The sequence below is a fragment of the Dermacentor silvarum genome, chromosome 3, assembly GCF_013339745.2.
Source record: "Dermacentor silvarum isolate Dsil-2018 chromosome 3, BIME_Dsil_1.4, whole genome shotgun sequence".
NCBI classification, from domain to species: Eukaryota; Metazoa; Arthropoda; class Arachnida; order Ixodida; family Ixodidae; genus Dermacentor; species Dermacentor silvarum.
This window is the reverse complement of record NC_051156.1, coordinates 13,409,927-13,431,047: the sequence shown is the minus strand read 5'-3', so window position 1 is coordinate 13,431,047 and position 21,121 is coordinate 13,409,927. Positions and strand designations below refer to the sequence as shown.

The following is a 21,121-nucleotide window of genomic DNA, read 5'->3' as shown; positions in this document are numbered from 1 at the left end:
AAGAAGGACGTTTATCCTCGACCTCGCAATGATGGCACCCTCGACTGCCTCCACGGCAAGAAATACGTTTCTTCTATCGACCTTCGTTTCTGCTACTGGCAGATTGCCGTCGATGACATGGACCGCGAGGAGGCTGCCTTGACAACACCCGAGCGCTTATGCTAATTGAAAGTCATGCCTTTAGGTCTATGTAATGCTCCAGCGACTTTTGAACACATGATGGACACACTTCTGCATAGCGTCAGATAGTCCGTCTCTCTTTGTTATGTACATAACGTCACCTTTCTTGCTCCTACATTTGACATGCACCTGGACAAAATTCGTGCCGTACAGACGTTTCCAGTGCCACCATCTACTTCAGAGCTTCGCGGACCTGTGTTCGCACTTATGCCGCTTCGTGCACAATTTTGCGGAAGTTGCCCGTCTTCTTACTACTCCTCTGAAAGCAGACGTTTCATTTTTCTTGGGGCCCTACACAAGCAAGCACTTTCTCGAAGCTTATCTCTCTTCTCACATCTCCACTCACTATGACTCGTTTCGACCCGTTTGCTCCCACAGAAGTCATAACTGATACGAGTGGTCATGGAACCGGTGCCATTTTATGCCAAGGCCAGTGAGGCCACAACGGCGTGATTGCATATGCCAACCAACTGCTTTCTCCAGCTGAGCGGAATTATTCCAACACTGAAGCTGACTGCCTTGCACTTATCTGGCCTGTGGCGAAATTTCCGCTTACTTATATGGTCTGCCATATACGGTCACCACAGGCCAACATGCATTCTTTTGGCTGTCGTCCCTCCAAGACCCTACTGGTCGCCTAAGTCTCTCAGCGCTGCGCCTACAGGAATACTCGTACACAGTTACCTACAAGTCCAGCCGTTTAACCAAAATATCGACTGCTTGTCCCGTCATGCCGTCGACCCCCCTGATGTTTCTGCGACCGATGCTTCTGCTTCGGTATTTTTGCTATCTGCTTTCGCTGACCTCGCTACCGAACAGCGCCGAGATCCAAACATACCTGGTATCATGGAGAAGCTCACACCGGTGTCAAGCAATCCCTCCCTTTGCTTGTTCGTACTCGATGCTGCACCCTAGCGGACCTGACATGCTGCTTGTCATTCCCCGGCATCTTCGTACCACTGTTCTGTCCGAGCTGTACGATGTACCCACTTCTGGTCACCTTGGAGAATTTCGTACGTACGACCGTGTCCAGCGACGATTCTTTTGGCCTGGTCTGTACCGGTCTCTTAAATCACTTCTTGTGAGTTATGTCAGCGCCGGAAGAAGCCGTCTGTGCTCCCTGCTGGTCGACTCCAACCTCTTGTCGTTCCTGCCAAACCCTTCTCTCACGTTGGTGTAGACGTCCTGGGACCTTTCCCTACATCTGTCTCCGTTAACTAGTGTATTGCCATCGCAAGCGATTATACAACTCGGTTTGGGATCACTAGAGCCCTTCCAATCTCTTGTGCAACAGACGTAGCCGACCTCCTGTGGCACATCATTCTTCACCATGGTGCTCCTCGTCAACCCCTTACCAGCCGGTGTCGCTACTTCCTCTTTAGAGTTATGAACGATTTGCTGCGCTCCTGTTCTACTAAACACAAACTTACTGCTGCATACCATTGGCAGACAAACGGTCTTACTGTACGGCTTAATTCAACAATAATGGAGACGCTCTCCATGTATTTTTTTGGTGACCATTGTGACTGGGATACTGCTCTCCTTTTTGTGACATTCGCGTACTGCTCGTCTCGCCACGACACTGAAGGTTACTCTCCATTTTATTTGCTATGCGGCCGTGATTCCGTGTTGAATTTTGATACAATAATGTCTGTCCCTGAAGATTCCGCGTCTGAGTATGCCCGCGAGGTCATTTCCCGAGCTGAAGAAGCACGCCAAGTTACTGACCATCGGCTTTTTGCTTCTCAGAACAAGCAGAATAGCATTTATGGCGGTCGTCAACGTTACGCCGACTATCTTCCCGGAGGTCTTGTCCTTCTATGGTCTCCGACCCGCCGCGTTGCCTTTAGAAAAACCTGTCTAACTACTCCGCTCTTTACCGGGCTTTCCGCCAGGTGACCGACGTACCCTCGAGATCGTTCCGGTCCCACCTACTACTCGCTCCATTCAGACTTCCGATGACACCGCTCATGTCAGCCGTCTAAAACGCTACGAGTCCTCTGCTGTCTAAGAAGCACCGAGATGGCGCTTTGACGCCTGGGGGAAATATTTTACACTGCTCTGCACAACATCGAAGAAGAGTACGAGCTTGGGGGCTGAAGAAGATGACACTTCAGTGACTGGCCTGGTGTGGACTTGCTTCTTCCCTCCGCAAAAATATCAAGGTTGCTAGCTAGTAACAACTTATTGCGTGTTCACCAACGTACACTGTAAAAAATGCTGTATTAAAGGACGGGAAACTTGGCAGCTCTTATTACGAACAAGTGGAAATATTTAAAGCATACCATCATATTGTGAGGCGTACACCACTACATACTACACACGGCAGCCGATCGCATCATATTTTTAACACGAGCAATTTCCTTTTTTTTTCATGTGCTCTTTGTGGCTCTCTCATTCGGTTCTTGTCATGGCGACGGAAACGTCTTGCCGGAATGTCGCCTATGTCTTATCATGACAAAAAATCACGATTAGACTGACGGCTGGTTCTTATAATGCACATACTGAAATTCCATTGTCAGTATACCTACGTTTCTATGTCCCTGTTTGTTTTAATGCGCTTAACATTTTAGCGCCCCTTGCCTCGGTCCAGGGCCGCATGGCACAACTCGCTCCGCGTGCAGTGCCCGTCAAGGAACAGGAAGTTTGCTCCCGGTCGTGCAGCATGTGCGGCGCGATATGAAAATAAAAATATATAAAGAACAGTTTGAAACCCAACGCTGTCGGATCTGGCTATTCCTCGCATTAGCTCCGACAGATTTGGCGACCCGGAAAAGAACACGCAGCTCCAACCCTTCGACATTGATCCTGCCGGCTCTTCCGCTCTTCCTGCCGGTGCCGACGCCCTGGGGGACCCCCGACCGGGGACGCCCGACCGGGGACGCCCTTGTCAGACATCTCGATGACCTCGCGTCATTGTCACGCCGATCTTCGTCGAGGTTCCAGTCCCGCAGTCATTCCCCGGCGCCCCCGTGCTCTCCGGAGCTTCAACCATCTGATGCGCGAAGATACAGCTCGTCTTCGGCTGTGCGCTGGTACCACTGCGTGTTCGGCACCTGTGCTCACAAGTGCACCCAGCACCTCTACTCGCAAGTGCACCCGTCCGTGCTCCTGGTCGGGAAATTCTGCCACCGGCCACTGACGGCGCCAAGTGGTACTGGTCGAAGGACGTGTCGACTATTCCACGTTTCTGACAAAATCAGTGGCTCTTGCTTCCTTGTCAACACATAAGCCCAAGTTAGCGTCTTGTGCAGATCGCCGTCGCGAGGAACAGACCTGCCCGCTCCAAGCGATAAAAAACTACGCCATCCGCACATACGGCCAACGATCTCTTACCCTTGACCTTAGATTGTGCCGTACGTTTCGCTTGTGAGACATCCTCGCGGATGTCTCACAAGCTGTTCTCGGCGCTGACTTCCTCAGTTTCTTCAACCTTGCGGTAGACATGCATGCTCATCGCCTCACTGATCTCAGCAAGCGCCTCTCCATCAATGGCGTACTCTGCACCACCTGGCCGACGTTCTTTCGAATCACGCATACACGCATACATTCTTTTGAATCACGCATACAACACATACGTTTCAATAAAGAACAAGCTCCAAACAAATATCCGAACCACATAATTGATGATAAGGCGCTCATGCGCCTATGCAACGCGAAGCACGTAGCTCTGCCTGTCTCGGCGCTGACTTCCTCAGTTTCTTCAACCTTGCGGTAGACATGCATGCTCATCACCTCACTGATCTCAGCACGCGCATACGTTTCCCGGTAAAGTTTACTGTTGCGCAAGTGGCCACGGCGACGGCAGCTTGACCGTAGCATACGAAGCAGGGAGCGACGTAACTACACTTTCGTAGGTAAAAGAAGAACCCGTCTAGCAATTGATTTGTGTTGTGACAGTGCTATGGGTAAGGCCACGTATAGTAAGGAATCCTGAAGAGCAGCGTGCATACGAGGCGTGACGAATTTCTCTTCTCTCTGGTTCACTCTTTGCAGGTGCACGGAATAGCGGCGCAAGCCAAGCGCTGGCTGTAGAAACGTCTTATGTTAATAATTAAGTAAAGTGCATGTGAATGTCACCACGTGGAAAACTTCAACCTTCGTCACAATGGGTAATCGTTGTAGTTGTCGTTTACAGCTTCGCTGTCCAACCTCCTTCACAGCGTCGATTGGAGACCATTTTCTTTTCGTTCTGCAGCCCAGGGAATACTCGAAAAGTGAACCCACTAACTTCTGCAGAGACATCTGTCACTGATGCCAGACGAGATAGACGGATAGTCCTACCTCTAGTTAAAGGATCTTGACCCACAGAATCACAAACATCAGACATTTACTAAACTTTCTTCGCAGAGTGTCAAGGGAAGCCGAAGGAGCAATGTAAATATGATTTCCATGAGGTGCACAGACAAGAACAATGCTCACCGTAATATAGATAATACCATAAAAATGAGCAGCTACAGTGGTTTTAGAACATGAAGGAAAAAGCACTGAATATATTGCAGCAACCTGCGAATTTGAGCAACTTGGTAAGCAGATATGGAAAAAGACGCGGCGAACACGACAGAGAACGAAGGCGAGCACCTAGAGCTCACAACTATCCAGTTAACAACAATCTGCATATTTAACAACACGGAGTACTACAAAACCAAGCAGAGAAATGAATAACAAAAAACAAAGGACAATTCAATGACAACACAATAACACCACTGAGAAGAACGGTAACCACCATTTTTAAGGATACGTAATTTTCTTACCATGCGGTACAAGGGGTCTTGAGCTTACGCACGAAAGATCTTTCCAATGAATGCCGAAAGGCACCAATTTGCCGATATTGTAGAGCGCGCTGTCTACATGGGTCGTGAGTTCGCGCAAAAAGAAAAAGCTAGCCGACGCCGATGACTCTGGTTGCCTTAACTAAATTACTGCGAGCAGTACTTCAGCGCGCGTAATCATCGTTATGTTTACAAACTCTAATATGATCTAGAAAATAATGCACTGTATAGGAGCCGGTCGCATGCTGTACTGCAATCGCAACCAACGTCACACATCGTGCAAGGCCCCGAAGTGGATATTGGTGCCTGCCGCTGCTCACTTTGATCTTGATTACCACCAGAGTACTGCCCACCACTTTCAACACCATCCTTATCTTTCTACACTCTTTTATCTTTATTTGCTGAGTAATGATTCACAGATACTTTACACACGTCGTAATTATTCGCCATAGTCTAGCTGGAGTTTTTTTTTTTTGTATCTAACACAGCATTTTGCTTCACACAAGGTATTCGATTTTACCGCCGGGAATGTTCTTCAACCAGCGACACACGCCAACGGAATAGAACGCCCTCATTATTTATGGTTTACAAGGTAAAAATATAATTCTCTTTACTGCTCTTCGACAGTGAAAAAGGGTGCGCTAAAAGCGGGCGCTTTTACATCACTTTATGTTTGGCAGTGCCTCAAATTACATGCAAATGGATTAAAGTGGTTTCGAAGAATGCCTGCATGTTCGTACAGGTAACTGCACACAGCATTTGGACGGTCTCGTTTAAAACACAAATCAGTAAAAGCGACAAATATTTCGTAACTTCTTTAAGTATTGAAAAAAGCTTTCCTTGAAATTTTTATTTCCGCGAAATAGCTCACTCAGTGCTTTCTATTTGCAACCACACAAATTTTAGTAAAATTTATGGTTGTTGAAAATATGGGCTTATAATATGATCAGCCAATGAAGAGTAGGTTGCGTTTCCGATTATTTGCAAATGATTCTAACTGAAGGATCCTTTCGTAACCTCTTGGTTCCGACACTACGTGTGCCACGGGGACTGTCCAAAGCATGGAAGAAAGTTCTTAATGTGCTTACTTGTCTAGTTTTTTGCAATGATCGCGACAAAATTAACGTTTCGACAACTGAACACGCCTTTGCGAATAAATGGTGTCTGCAACTCGAATATTTACATAGAACAGCTTCGAAGTATGAAAGACTTTGAAATGAAAATGTTCCTCAATCTAAGGCTGAGTATGCGGCGATCACAGAAACATCGATCTGCACTTTTCGGCCACTGTGTGCCAGGGTGAGAGAGTCCATATAGCAGGTGATTTCCGGGAGATTGAACCTCATCGATGCGTCATTGCATGCGGACACAATAGCGTCGCAAGCATCGCCATCGCGCATAGCCACAAGGAGACAGGAGACCGCGCGGGTGAAGCTGCGGCCGAAGCGAAGAGCGTGCCTTCACCGACTGGTGCATCCTGCAGGCTGGATGCCACCACTCTGCTTCCCACTTGAATGCTGTTTCTGGCGTCCTCCAGTATCATGTCGGCAGCTTTCTCGGCGATCATCACGACCGGCGCATTCAGGTGACCCGAGAGCATGTCCGGTATGACGGAGGCATCCACTACGCGAAGTCCAGTCACGCCTCCGCGCACCCTGCAAGGAGACGAAAAAGAGCACGATAACTCGTGTCAATACACAAATGCATGACCAGCGTCAAAAAAGGCTGGGTTAGGGCACAATTACTACTGCACTTTAGGCTGTAGTATTCTGACTAATAAGGTAAGCCAGCAAACATTATGTGCGGTCTCGCACACTCGTGTCTAAGCAGCCGGTACCGATGAAACGTCTACGACGGCTGATTTTTCTTATGTTATGCTTTGCAACACGATCTCGTAGAGCCAATTCCGGATCACATCGGCTTCTTACGATGTCGTCGGGATGAATACGAAACAAGCCATAGTTTAGGAAAAGTGAAAGTTATCGAATGTAATACTATATATATAGGATGGCAGAAGCGAATACGTGGCAAGCATATCACATTTTTGAGAAATCAATTACCTCTAGGTCGACTTTTCTAAAGCGTATGTATTTCACTCGCTTCAGTTTGTCTTGTGTCGTCTGTAGCGACAAGGTCAAAGCATACATAAACGATAGTGTGCACCATTGAGGCAGGAACATTGAATCACAACTTCGAGACGAGGAACTATGGAGCCACTCCTCCAACCCACGAACAGCGGGCGCTCGTAAAATTCACCCACATATGGGCAGTGAACTAAATCTCCTCCAACAAGGTGTGTCCATTCCTATGGTTACTACACCTAGCAAAAGCAAGTCAGTATTTATTAGTAATAAAAAAAACTCTGTAGCAAACATCGAAGATGATTGTCAAAGTTAGGTAAATAGGCTTCTGCGGACCACACAAATAAAACGGGCTCAATAGCAACATTTCCGAAGAATACTGCTGACGTCGTCCATAGCTTTAGATGATGATGGCGCAGATTATCATCGACATGTTTTGGCAGACGGCATGAAACCTTGATCCGGATGAAATGACGACGAATAAGCAGAAGAAGGTCGATGACGATGGCAGCAAAATAAGGCGCATGACCGATAATAACACCAAAAGTACGGCACACCACCAACCACGGCACAAAATATCCGGACGCCACAAATCTCTCGTCCGAGAGCACGTGCGTCCTAAAGTGCTAATAGAGTTCAGCGACAAATGCGGCACACGCACCCGACTCTTGCGTCTCCGGCACCGGCGTCGACTTTTCACAAAGTTGTGTAAGTCTTGGCGGCGGCGCTAGCGTGGGCCTATCGCCGATCGCTCTCGCCTGCTTCAATATCACGCGCTTGCATACTGCACTTTTTCTCAAATGACATAAGCGGCCGCCAGAGTCGTACAATGCAAAATGGTAGCCAAAGAAAGTTATAAGCTTTATATATCTAGTGTAAGCAATCCATATGGGTTTAAAACCGTCATGTGCTACGTATGCTTATATATTACCAGTCCTTATACGAAGAGTCACTTGAAGACAGCATGAGACACCAATACTCTGCAGGTTTCGAATTCATTTCTTAATAGAGCAGCACGTTTTTGCCGCCGTCACTGCCATCCTCGTTGGCTATAGCATCGCCGGCTGCAGCCAAAAAAAGCACAACTATAAGCACAGGTTTGCGTCTTGAGTTTAGTAGGAAACCCGTCGAACGCGATGTCTACACTAATGATGTACAAAGGAAATCAATAGAACCCAATGAAAGTACGAAAGTATAATACCTTGAATATCTCAATATTCACACAAAAAGGAGTATAAGTGAAATAATCAACATCAATCCTGAAGACTTTCAATCATTTTATACTTTGCACTGATGATATTGGCAGCGAGTTCCACTCGTTAATTGTGCGCGGGAAAAATGAAAACTTGAATAGGTTAGTTTTGGTGCTGTATGGGGTTAGTGATTCTTCATGTCGATGCCTTGTAGTTCGTGACACCAGTGGTGTCACGTATGGCTCAGGGGGGAGTAGCAAATGGCGACTCTTCAAATGAAAGAGAAATTTTATTCTGTCAATTTTCTTCGTAATTGCAATGATTTTATGCCATAAAGATTCATTAGTTGAGTCGGAGAGTCAGTTTGGCGGTATTTAGAATAAATAAATCTAACTGATTTTCGTTGGATCATCTCCAATGCTTCGACATTCTTTTTCGTATGAGGGTCCCAGACAATGGATGCGTATTCAAGTTTTGGTCTTATAAGGGATGAATATGCGAGTAGTTTGACATCAGGTGGTGTGTGTTTTAACTTATGTCGCAAAAAGCATAGTTTACGGAAGGCGGATGTGCAAATGTTCGAAATATGGGTATTCCAACTGAGTGTACTAGTTATTGTGACGCCGAGGTATTTGTAGTGAGGGACCTTCGTTAGCTGTTGTGAAGGGAGACTATACGAAACAGGTAAAATGTTTCTTTTTCTACTCATATTCATGAAAACCGTTTTGTCAGCGTTAAGTTGCATTTCCCACTCTTGACACCATGCATGTATGTTTTGCAGGTTGGTATTCAGCAAGGCCTGATCATCCGAAGATTTAATTTCATTAAAAAGTAAGCAATCATCTGCAAAAAGTCTAATCTGAACTGATTCATTTATGACCTGGACAATGTCGTTGATATATATGAGAAATAAAAGCGGGCCTAGTACGCTTCCTTGTGGGACTCCTGAGCTAACAGGCAAATGTCGTGAAAAATTATTGTCAATACTTACAAACTGTGTGCGGTTTGCAAGGTATGCGGAAACCCAAGCAACGATGAACTCTGGTAGTCCCATGGTTTTTAACTTTAAAATTAGTTTTGTGTGGCAAACAAGATCAAAAGCCTTCCTAAAATCTAAAAATATTACGTCTACCTGGCCTGATTTATCTAGAATAGAGGCAAAATTATGTATGACTGTGGTTAGTTGAGTTACTGTGGAAAGACCTTTCCTAAAACCATGCTGAAATGGAGACAGTACACTGTTATCATTAAGAAATTTCGTAATATAAGTTGCGATAATATGTTCAAGGAGCTTACAGCAAGACGAGGTTAAAGATATCGGTCTATAATTTGTTAGCAATGCAGAGTCGCCCTTTTTTAACACTGGTACAATTCTTGCCGTCCTCCAGTCCTCAGGAATGATAGCTGTCGTCAATGATTTGTTAAAAATAACTACTAGATATGGAGCAAGCATTTCAGCATATCGGCGAAGAAAAAGATTGGGTATATTGTCAGGGCCAGGCGATGCTTTTGCCTTAAGGTTTAGTAACATTGATATAACACCGGATAATGATACAAGATTTGTTTCGTCATAACTGACATGATTCTGGTGTAAGGGTTCAGTAGGGTTGGAAAAGACACCGTAAAAATAGGAATTGAACTTTTCAGCAATGTCTTGTTTATCAACGATGACAACGTCATCCTGTACAATGCGGTCGATCGACTTCTTACTTTTCGAAAGAAATTGCCAGAACTTTTGTGGTGAACCAGAAATGAAACCAGGCAGTGTGTGATTAAAGTAGTGCTGCTTCGCGCTACTGATAGCTTGGTTTAGAATTTTCTGATTATTCTGTACTGTGCTCTTGCTGGCGCACTGTCGTTTAAGCCTTTTAATTTTTCTTTTTATCTGTAATATATGTCTTGTAATCCAAGGGTTTTTACGGTGTGTTTTCTTAATTTTGTTTGGAACAAAGTTTTCAAGGCTGTAACTGCACAAATGTTTAAACCGTTCCCAAAGATCAGCAGCATCTGTGCCCTGAAAGCTACCAATGTGAAAGTCAAGAAAGTCAAGGACACTTTCATCGTTTGCCCGCGAAAAGTCCTTGGTCATTATAGAAACAAGAGGCTGGGTTTTGCACGCCCCAAGAGAGCATGAAAGAAGCACCATTTCATGATCGGATAGACCAGGCTGCACAGACACAGAGTAATCCTTAATACAACGGCTGATAAAAATAAGGTCAAGCGTGGAAGCGCAGTTGCCATGAATGCGGGTAGGCTGATCAACTACTTGTTGGACGTCAGCCGTAAGCATTATATCAGTCAGGTATGCGACATGCGAGCTCATTTCACGATTAGAAAACGGCTGATTCCAGTCAACACCTGGCAGATTAAAGTCCCCAGCCAAAATATATTTTCCATTTTTAAATGAAGCTACGTGTTCACACAGTTGATGTAAAAACGCCGAAGGCGAGTCGGGTGCACGATACACAGCAAAAAGAATAAAAGATCGCTCCCAACATGACACTTTTAATGTGACGCTTTCATGATTATCGATTTGGCGGGTTAAAAAGGCAGATATAGTATTTTTCACCAGAACAGCCACTCCCCCTCCACGTGTCGGCCTATCACGACGGAATACTTTATACGATGGTGGAAAAATGTCTGCATCATCAATGGCATCGTGCAACCAAGTTTCTGTAATCACGACTATGTCGGGGGAGTTACTTAGAAGTACAGCTTCAAGTTCGGCGGTTTTATTCAGGATGCTGCGTACATTTATGTTAATGATTCGTAGATCCTTATTAGAGAGCGGTTGGCATCATTCTTTATTAGCTCTCCTTTGCTGACTGTGCGTTTTGATTCTCGTGTTGCTAATTTCATCCCAGGTAAAGAGCTCACCGTCGACGCTCAGCTTGTCATGCAGAATATTGGAGCTTGGATATTGGAGGACGTGAAAAAAAGTCACTCCTGACACTTTCCTTTCAAACGGTATGGGCGGCCTTATGAAGAGCACATGACTACAGCAGCGGCTATACCACATCATTATAAAACACTCAGGAGGCCCTTTACCTAAGCGTAAGAGACCTTCAGGCGAGAGCCTTAGTCATGCTCATGGCTACGACTTCAACCATCCACGTTTAGCCTCTTCCTTCACTCATCCCAACCCATTCCATTGGTTTTTGACTGTTAATCCTTTTTCGCTGAGCCATTGTCATTTTTGCTGAGTCACGGTCATGGCTATGACTTCTACCATCACCTTTTAGTGTTTCTTTAACTTAGTACTGACGTCCGAACCCATTTCAGTGGTTTTTGAATGTTAATCCTTTTCGCTGAGTCATTGTCATTTTTGCTCAGTCATGCTCATAACTGTGACTTCTACTTTCATCCTGTAGTGTTTCCTTCACTTAGTGGCCTCATCAGAACCCATTCCAGTGCTTTCTGAGTGTTAATATTTTTCGCTGTGTCATCGTCATTTTTTGCTGAATCATGGTCATTATTTAGTGATAATTGTATTCTACTCTCCTTATCGTTATTATCACAACCATACTTGCAGCCATTGCCATAATTAATTCCCGAGTCTTTGCCACTTTGGGGGTTTTCTTACCCATTTTTACGCTTTGTCATGTCATTGTCATAATTATATTAGGACTTTCATGATCATTTATTGTTGTTTATATTGCTCATATGTAAATTACCTATCGATTGATATATAATGTTGTGGGGCTTGTTATCAGCTCATTGAGTTATCAAGTTTTTGTGCATATTTTTTACGAAATTTTTGTCCGAGTTTAGGCTGCACTTATTCAAGGTCACCTTAAAACGAGACATGTATTTGGCCTTAAAGGGGCCTTAAACCACCCCTCGGGCTTGGTCAAATAACATGGTCCGCGGGTAGCATACGCTGCTGCGAACATCGCAGCCAAGTTTTACTGTCGTACACGGTGCGTGGAGCTTCCAAACGGAGCACGAAGTCACCTTTCTCACAAACACCCTCGTTTCAACAGAGGCCATGATCCTCACTCTCTTCTATGTGCTTTATTACGTAATAAAGCGCATTCCAATACGCGGCTGCTATTGGTCGCTGCGGTCGGTTGCACCGCGGCCGCCGCGGGGTACCGCCACGAGTCCAATGGCTAAGCGCACTGCGGCTCGCTGAGGGCAACCGCGTTTAATTGGCTTACGTTTAGCGCGTCGTAGGCACCAAAATCGGAAGTGGTGGCGTCTACGTTAACATTCAAAATGAAATTTGAACTGCGCGCCACTGTGACGTTTCAAAAGCGGAGTGTTCTGGCCCCGCCCCACTCCGCCGTAGCCATCGCATTGCAAGGCGTTGAAGAATTAAGGGGGAGCACAGTGGAGGCAGTGTTTGGTTGCCAATGACTCCGCTTCTGCAGAACGCATTGAAGTACTTTTTGCGGCAAAGTATTTCCGAGATAGCCTATTTTCACCTCAAATGTATTTCTCCACTTCGATAAAAAGTGGTTCAGGGCCCCTTTATTATTAAACTGCTTTACCAGAAACATTTCCATATCACCCAGTGTGCCCGAGTAAGGTATCTGTCGTAGGCGCAGAAGTAGCAATCAACTTCATCGACACTTTCAGGAACCAATGCCTAATTTATTCTTCACGTGTACATAAGCTCACTTGGCTTATTTACTCCAGTCATTCTTCAATGGCGCAATTGGTATGCGCACAGTACTTATACGACAGTCTAGCACACCAATTAGTGCGGCCGCTTGTAAACCGTTTTTTATTCTTTCGTGACGTCACAGACCCTTTCTTAAAGGGACACTAAAGAGAAACAGGAAGTTCAGCTGGAATAAAAGAGGGACCTTCAGGAATGCATGCAGTTTTTGTTGGGTGCAAAAATATGAGTTATTAGCGGAGAAATTCGTAAACAAATACCCAAATATCTCTTCCTCAATTTCCCTCACCCCAGATTTGGCGCTGAAGCAGTGTCGTCACAGATTTCAATGCTCTCAGCGAATCAGAATGCGCCATGATACGTCACCGCTTGCGTAAACGGCTGAGGCGCTGGATGCATCATGGCTGCATGAATGGTCGCTGCGTTTGCGTTCGCCACGATGGATACCGTCTCTGCCGTTGAACCTTGCAACGAAGAGCTCGCCAGGGAAGCAGGACTGCATTTCAGTGATAATCAGTGAAACGGAGCGCGAAATGATCCTCCGTGCTCGAGCGGTAGGTGTTTCCGCGTGCGATGGCGGTGAGCCGCCGGCCGCACCGGCGAGAGCAGAGCTTCGTTTCCGTCGACGGAAGGCGAAGCGTCCGGTCCGCCAGGCGACGATGTTGCCGACAGAGCAAGCGTAGAAAGTTGCGCCCGTACTCGGTATGGTTATTTCGTGGCTTTATTTAATGGCATTCAGCACTCACCGAGCCGCCAGTTTGCTGCTGCAGGGGCACCGGTAGGGGGTTTGATGAAGGCCGCATTGAGGGAACAGCTGCTCGAGAAAGGACTGACCTCTGGGGCACGCCAAGATACTTTCCGAGGGCAAGATTATACACATAATCCGAGGGCGAGAAATGCAGAGAGCACACCATCGGTTTCTTTGGCTGTTTTGCCGTTTTATCATCGGCAGAGCACGCCGGGGAGCCGGGGCGCTCCGCCCGACACCACATGAAAGGACACAATCGCGTCAACACTGCCGCTGCCCCTGAGCAAGCGCCTTGGGCCATTTACACAGCCCTCAACACTACACACACGAGGAATTTTCTGGCTGTTTCCCGCGAAGTCAACGTTTTTCGAGCCACGCAACACGCAACCAAACACTGTAGAGCGGAACAGGCACGCGCAACGATGCATTGACCAAAAACGAAACTACGAAACTATCACGGCCGCATGTATCTCCATGCCATTTTTTCTTATTTATTCAATTTTGTGCTAAACTTGTACTTCCTCGCTTGAAACGGTTTAAAAAGTTGGCAATGCTGTTTATGTACGTTTTAGGTGTATTTAATTTTGCGCTTTATTAACAGCGATAAATCGCTCTGGACCAATCGCGACCGGCCTGCATTTGTAATCTCCGACGTCACGAACGTGTAGTGCGGAAATTTCGAAGGGGCGTCAGCACCTATCCTTCAGTTTTTCGCTATTTTCTCGCTTATTAAACATCTGTTTGCAGTAAAAATGGTATGGCTGTGATCGTGAAAGGATATTCTACCATTTAAGCTCCACTTCCGGTTTCTCTTTAGTGTCCCTTTAAGATCGGTGTGTCAAGTGAGACTTTGTAATGCGTAACCAGAGTTTCTTATCAGCAGCGAAATTATGCCTGGTACTTTGTTTGGGTATTTCTAGGAGATAGTAGCCAGTGTTCGTTTTTTTTCTGTACGGTTCTTGAATGATTATATGTTCAGCGTGAAAATGAAGAAAATGTACAGTGACCTGTGTGATGTTATTTTTCCAGTACCGATGTACAGAGCCATATACAGTGGAGGTCGGGGAAAGAACGTTTTGCAACGAGTAAAAAGAATGCACGTGCAGGCAGGAGTGAAATCTTTCTTCTTCAAGCTTCATACTGACACTCTGACAGTGAGAACCTTTTTAGAAGAACGCGGGTTTTACATACCGCAGGGGTCAAACTGTGTGCTTTGCAAAAAGCCGGAAACAATAGACCATGTTTTCATATATTCTTGGGAGGGGGTGTACTTTTGGGACGTTCTGCAAAAAACTATGAAGAAAGAATTGCCTTTAGGTCCGCAGGGACATCAGATTTATACCACTAGATAATGAGGACGACGTCCCATTTAACCTCATCCTGCTGACTGGCCTCTACTGTCAATGGCGATCCCGAATGCAAGGCTTCTATTGTAACCCAGATACATTTCCGTGAACACATGTGACGCTTTCTGGAGGTGAAAAAAGCACAAGTTGATGCGCCTGAGTGGCTACCCAGGGTAGAAGCTTTGGCATCCCTGAACGAATTTTAAATGACAAAGTCAGCCAAGTCATGCTGGCCGCTGTATAAGAGTATGTGTTTAGTTTTTTTTTCCTTCTGTATTTTGTTGTGCTAGTGATTTATTTTGGTTGTTTTGGTGACATGGTGTACATGAACCTGCCGTGAACTGGCAATAAAAAAAACAATCCCCAGTGGCGCAATTGGTTAGCGCACGGTACTTATACGACAGTGCTGACTGACTGATCATCGCCATTTGTGAAATAAGGCATCACGCGGACGACTAATTTATTCCTCCTTTGTTACGCGATATGACCTCATTGAGGCTATCGGCAGGATTCAATTCCCAGTGGCGCAGATTCTTTTTACGGCTACCGTTCGGTGTGGACGCGGAATGTCTTGCCCCTCAGGGGTGGTTACAGCGGCCCAGCAGGTCACGGCAAGAAGTTGAATGATACGGCAACGCAAGAATATCACATTATTTTACCGCAGTTGCCTTCAGGTACAACCGTAACGACTACTTTTTTTTGCACGCTGTTGATATAAGAGCAAGGCCCTACCGAATCGAGCACTTCTGAGATGCTTTAGATCGTCTGGAGCTCATACCGGAAGTTGTGGCCCTCGGAACCTACCAAATGAACCACGTGGGCGATAGCATTAAAGGACGGAAAAGCCAAGCAGAAGATTTTGTCAGCGCCAGCCTTCAGCGTTAAGGGTCACCGGTGTGTTCTGATAGACCGTTGCAACCAAGACATCAGGATGAAGCTGTACTGCCTTCTGCACACCACCCCGGACGAAGACGTGAGAACTGCCCTGGTGCCTTACGGCACTATTAGCGGGATATCAAGGGAGAAGTGGCGTGTGGCAGTCTGCCATGACAAATGTTCTCACGCGTGTCTAGTGTGTCTGGACGTCAAGGCTGCCTACACCGTGCAAGACCTGCCACATCAACTCCGCGTCGGTGAAGACCACGCACTAGTGATCGTACCAGGCAGACCACCGTTCTGCCTCCGGCGCCACAACGCCGGTCACATATGGCGCGAGTGCCGAGTTCTACGCTGCGGGTTCTGTCGTCGTTAGGGCCACGACTACAACTAGTGCGTGCGTAGTTACGCCAGCGTAGCAGGGGCTGGTAGAAGAGGCACCGTGAACGAGCATCTCATCATGTACTATAGGTCCACGCGGAGGAAACCACCAGTGGAGGCAGGTAGCCGTCGAGCTTTGGCGGCCAGCCACTAGCGAAACTTTCTGTTAAAGACGCTGGAGGGAAGGACGTTAGTGAGGACGGTAAAATCAGTGACCTACAAGAAGCAGCAGAAGACGATAAAGCCGCTGATGACCCAAGCGTTCCTGCGATCGCAACGAAGACCTATGATTTCCAATCTAGCAAGGAAGACGTCGCCAAAGAGGGAGGCAAAAGCGGCACTTCTACGGTCTCAAAGAGGACGCGTAAATTGACTGGAGACGCCGGCAATCAAGGCGAAGGATGTGCTGGTGAGGCACTCGCTAAGATGGCAGTCAGAAGAAGAATTAACTTGAAGTGAAGTCCAACGTGCCGCCAGACAGAAGCGCGGCACCGAACGTGCATCCGCGTTAGCAGAATTGCTGACCGGAATACAGCTTAGCGGCTGATCCGGGGACGGACGAGCAGCGCTGAGTGTCGGCAATGTGTGCCGCTAAGGGAGAAGCTTCGAGCTCGCCTCAAAAACAGTGAGGCCACTTCTTTTAGGGCGGTGAGAGACTGTAAGTCTGAGTCCGGGAATTATGAGTCTATCGGAGTGCAGTCGGCTTGACCCATCGCTTTCAATGTTTTCGAAATCATCGTCAGCGCTTCGGATAGGTACGCTCAATGTAAGTCGTTTAACAGCAAGAAAGGGACAAGTCCAGTTAATGCGACTGTTAATTGAAAATTACGTTGCCATCTTAGCGTATGTTTTTTCAACGTCTGCGTATGCCATGCCATTGGAAAGTCTGGACGATGTGTTATCGTTTTAAGACGGTTGGTATTATCGAAGAAAGTGTCATAACTTCACAAGACGGGAGATTATCAATTTGTGATATTTCATTGCATGGTAAAAAATGGCGAATTATTTCTATATAGGCACCTAATACATGTTCCGACAGGAAGTGATTTTTTTTGCGATAGTAATTTAATGGACACTATATAGTATTCTGAAGTCAAATGTTGCCCTGATTCTATTGGAAATTATGTTGGCGAATATTTTATACACTGAAAGCAAGCTAATGGGTCTATAATTCTTCAATTCTTTAACGTCTCCCTTCTTATGGATTAGCGCAAGACAGGGGTAATTGGAGATCGCAGGGAGAGGCCTTCGTCCTGCAGTAAAAATAAAATATAGGCTGATGATGATGATGATATAGTAGGCTGCCCGAGTGAGCGGGTGTTTTTATGGCAGAAATGCTGGCAAAAGAGGTTTGTGTTTGAGTTTCCTCGTAACAGAATTATGTTTTCTCGTACATTCAAATAACCATTTGATGCCACCATGTCGGTAGGTTGCGCTTAAGTTGTAGGTTACCATTTTTCTGACGGATTTGACTGGGAAATTACATTTTTGTTCACCAAAAGCCTGCACCACAACGTAGGGCCTGCGCGGTCGGGGTGGTTCGGAATAATGATTCTCCTGTACTAACACCTTCCGCCACGCGGAGGGCCTGCGCGATCGGGGTGGTTGCGGATGATTTTTTCCGCCACGGACGATACCGACGCCGACGAGGGATTTTCTGCGACACGGGGCCCTTAACGCCGTCGCGTAAAAAAACTAAATTAAAGAAATATGGTATCGGGGCATGGTTTCTGTCGGGCCAAAAGATTATCGAAATGACTTTTCTTGAACGGTATCCCAGCTTGTTCGCCGGCGAAGTAGAAGCGCAAGATCATTTTGTAGAAGAGTTTATGCCACTCAAGCCCAAACTGGATGAGGACGTTAAGATTGACCTTGAAAGACCATTAGGAATAGAAGAAATTGAGCAAGCGATTGATGACCTTAGTAACGGCAATACACCTGGGGCCACCTGGCGCCACGTGGCGCCCTCTAGTTAAGATGCCTGCAAACGCAGCGTGCCCGACATGTAAGTTGCAGTTGTAAGGCTTGATCGGGCTCAGCAGACTGATGTGCAGAGAGCATTAGTAGCCGCAGCTCGCCGTCAACGCCGGGCGGACAGTTCAGATCGTTCTCGTCAAAACGAAGACCTTGTTGTGCGTGGTGCCCAAATAGGTGACCCGTAAAACGAGAAATCGCACAAAGTTAAGGACCGCACAAAGAGCGATGGAACGAAAAATCTTAGGAGTAACGTTAAGAGACAGGAAGAGAGCGGTGTGGATCAGAGAACAAATGGGGATAGACGATATACTAGTTGACATAAAGCGGAAGAAATGGAGCTGGGCAGGCCATGTAATGCGTAGGATGGATAACCGGTGGACCATTAGGGTTATAGAATGGATACCAAGAGAAGGGAGGCGCAGTCGAGGACGGCAGAAAACCAGGTGGGATGATGAAGTTAGGAAATTCGCAGGCGCAAGTTGGAATACGCTAGCGCAAGACAGGGGTAATTGGAGATCGCAGGGAGAGGCCTTCATCCTGCAGTGGACAAATATAGGCTGATGATGATGATGATGAAAACGAGAAATCGCAGGGAATTGGGGTGCGCGCCGTCTGCTAGCAGCTTCCGGTTCGACGGACGACGCGGCGGCATCAGCGGCATGCCCGACGCACGTGCTTTTCTACGCGGTTTACACTGTGAATCTTGCGAAGCTTTCCGTTCGCTTTGCCGACCAGCAATGTCGCACCATTCCTGCAGCTGATTTCTAAGTTTCAGTTCACTCTGGGTGCGACTATGACGAGCCAAGAAAGGCAAGAATACGCTCTGATTAATAAACTAACTCTGGTTTTCGTTTCGGCGACCTTTTTTGTGTCTGCCAGGCTCACCTCTACGACATTTGCCGCTGCTTGGACGCACCGTCACTGACTGCTCTGCCTGCGGGTCAGTCAGACAGAGGAAAACGCTATCTTTATCCGATAATTTATCAAGCGTATACGAGTAGAAGCATTACTTAGAAAATTAGCTGCTGAGGCGATGCCTATAGCAGCCTGGTAAATACTGCCCTGCGATCGTCGCTGCAATCTTCAGTAACGGCGCAGCTAGCGTAATTAGAAAATGAAGTGCTGAAAATGTTTGAAAACTACGCGCTGTCAACGGCATTTCTTGGTCAAAACTCGAGGTTCATTTGAAGTGGGACGTAGTTAGAAGTTTTCGCTTTTTTGTCAACAAGATGAGGAAATGGCCGTATCGCCGACATATTACGGCTGCGCATTACCTCTAACTGTGATCAAGGAACTAAGGTGAGCTAGTTGGCTACGAGTATTATGTATGTATCCCGCTGTGTCCCGTTTAAGTTTGCGCCGTAAAGCCATGTTTCATAATACCTCTATATGTGTACGCCAGTACTGAAAAAGTTATTGTTGCTTGAGTCAATGTTAGAGAAAGCAATATCTTGGGGAATCATTTCCTTACGCAGCTCAGCGCCGCCTGATCAGTGCCACTGTTTGCTAATTGTCGTCTTGTTCACTGAAGGTTCAGTTTGCGCAGTGGCAGTCCTGCCCCTGATGCTTGTGCACCAGGGGCATAGCCAGAATTTTTTTTCGGGGGGGTTCCCCGGCCCGACCGGGGGGGGGGGGGGGGGGGCGCAAGCGTCTGCTTTCCTCTACGTGACCTGATCGATAATAAATATCGGTAGTTTAAGCAGACTCTGCACATGCATATCAAAGACATGGGAACCCCCCCCCCCCCCCCTCGCGTGTACGTGTGCTTATGCAGAAATTAAGTAAAAAGTCAACGAAGCTCAGTAAAATACAGTAAGTACGACAGGTACAGTAGGCGTTTGGGAGCAACGGTCTCTCATCGCGCCACTGAATGGACCAGTCTTCGAAAACGCATCATTGAGACAACCCGCCCGATCGGAGAAGACATCATTAATTGTTAATCTCCGTTAAGCGTAGATGGCGTCATCCTCGTCGGGACCAAGTGCGTTTCACAAGTCAAGGACGGCTATACACGTGAAAATGCACGTGTGACCAGGCTATACCTACTCCCATAGCAATAGCTTGTTCGCTGCGTCTTTGCGCTAGAAAACTCAAATACGCGCAAAAGCGCGTAATGCTTTTTTTTTTTCGAAGCTTTCTTCGCCCTGCTCCCTCATACGAGAGGGTTGCATTCCCCGCGGCAAGTCCATGGGCCGCTGTGTCTTCCGCTGTGTGCGAGCATGCAGCCGTCATTTGCCTTTACGTCAACAGATTCAGAATTGTACAGAATATTTCACCGCGCAGCATAGATATGGCATGTGTACGCATTTTAAGTAGTGCGTGCAACTCATTTCTGCTTCACTTACGCCCGTGCAAACAGGAAGCGGCCTTGTACCTCACAGAATCTCGACTGATTGGTGTACTAGTGATGCAGGAATGAACTCCGGTCTTGTTCAGTGCATAGTGCACATAATAAATTTATCAGGACGCGTGAACTATGACGAGAACTGTCAGCGCCTGCAACAAGAGTTTACTTACGCTGTACTGCGCACAGCAGTAATCCATGCTTGTCGGCTGTCTGTTTCGTGCATTCTGCTGCGAGTCGGTGGAATTTCACTGCTGGCATCAACCCCTTCGTGTGTACATTGCTGGTTTGGGATTCCACAACACAACAGCAACTACCAGCCTTCTGTAATTGCTGGTTTGGGATTCAACAACACAACAGTAACTACTAGCCTTCCGTCGGGGCGGAATCGTAAACAAGAGACGTTTCGCGCGCAGAGTAAAGCTACGTTCATTCCTGGGAAGTGGCAAGCGGGCGGAAAGGTTACAGCGGCCGTAAAATCTTTTCCGCACATGTCCAAGTTGTTCACATTTGTTTTGCTACCGCCGCGGCCACCACTGCCTCTTTCGTCCACATCCATCTATAGTCTGCGTACGTTTGTCGGCATGGTGGCGCTCATT

General features: G+C 46.8%; 1 protein-coding gene across 1 annotated transcript in view; it reads right to left on the bottom strand.

Moving 5' to 3' along the window:
• Positions 1-4,382: 4,382 nt before the first annotated feature.
• Positions 4,383-21,121, bottom strand: part of LOC119444220 (glucose dehydrogenase [FAD, quinone]-like) — a 102,278-nt gene continuing 85,539 nt past the window's right edge. The window contains exon 12 of the mRNA XM_049664497.1: positions 4,383-6,607. Coding sequence (XP_049520454.1) covers positions 6,295-6,607 — 313 coding nt within the window. The 3' untranslated portion in view covers positions 4,383-6,294. The remainder of the gene's footprint in view (positions 6,608-21,121) is intronic.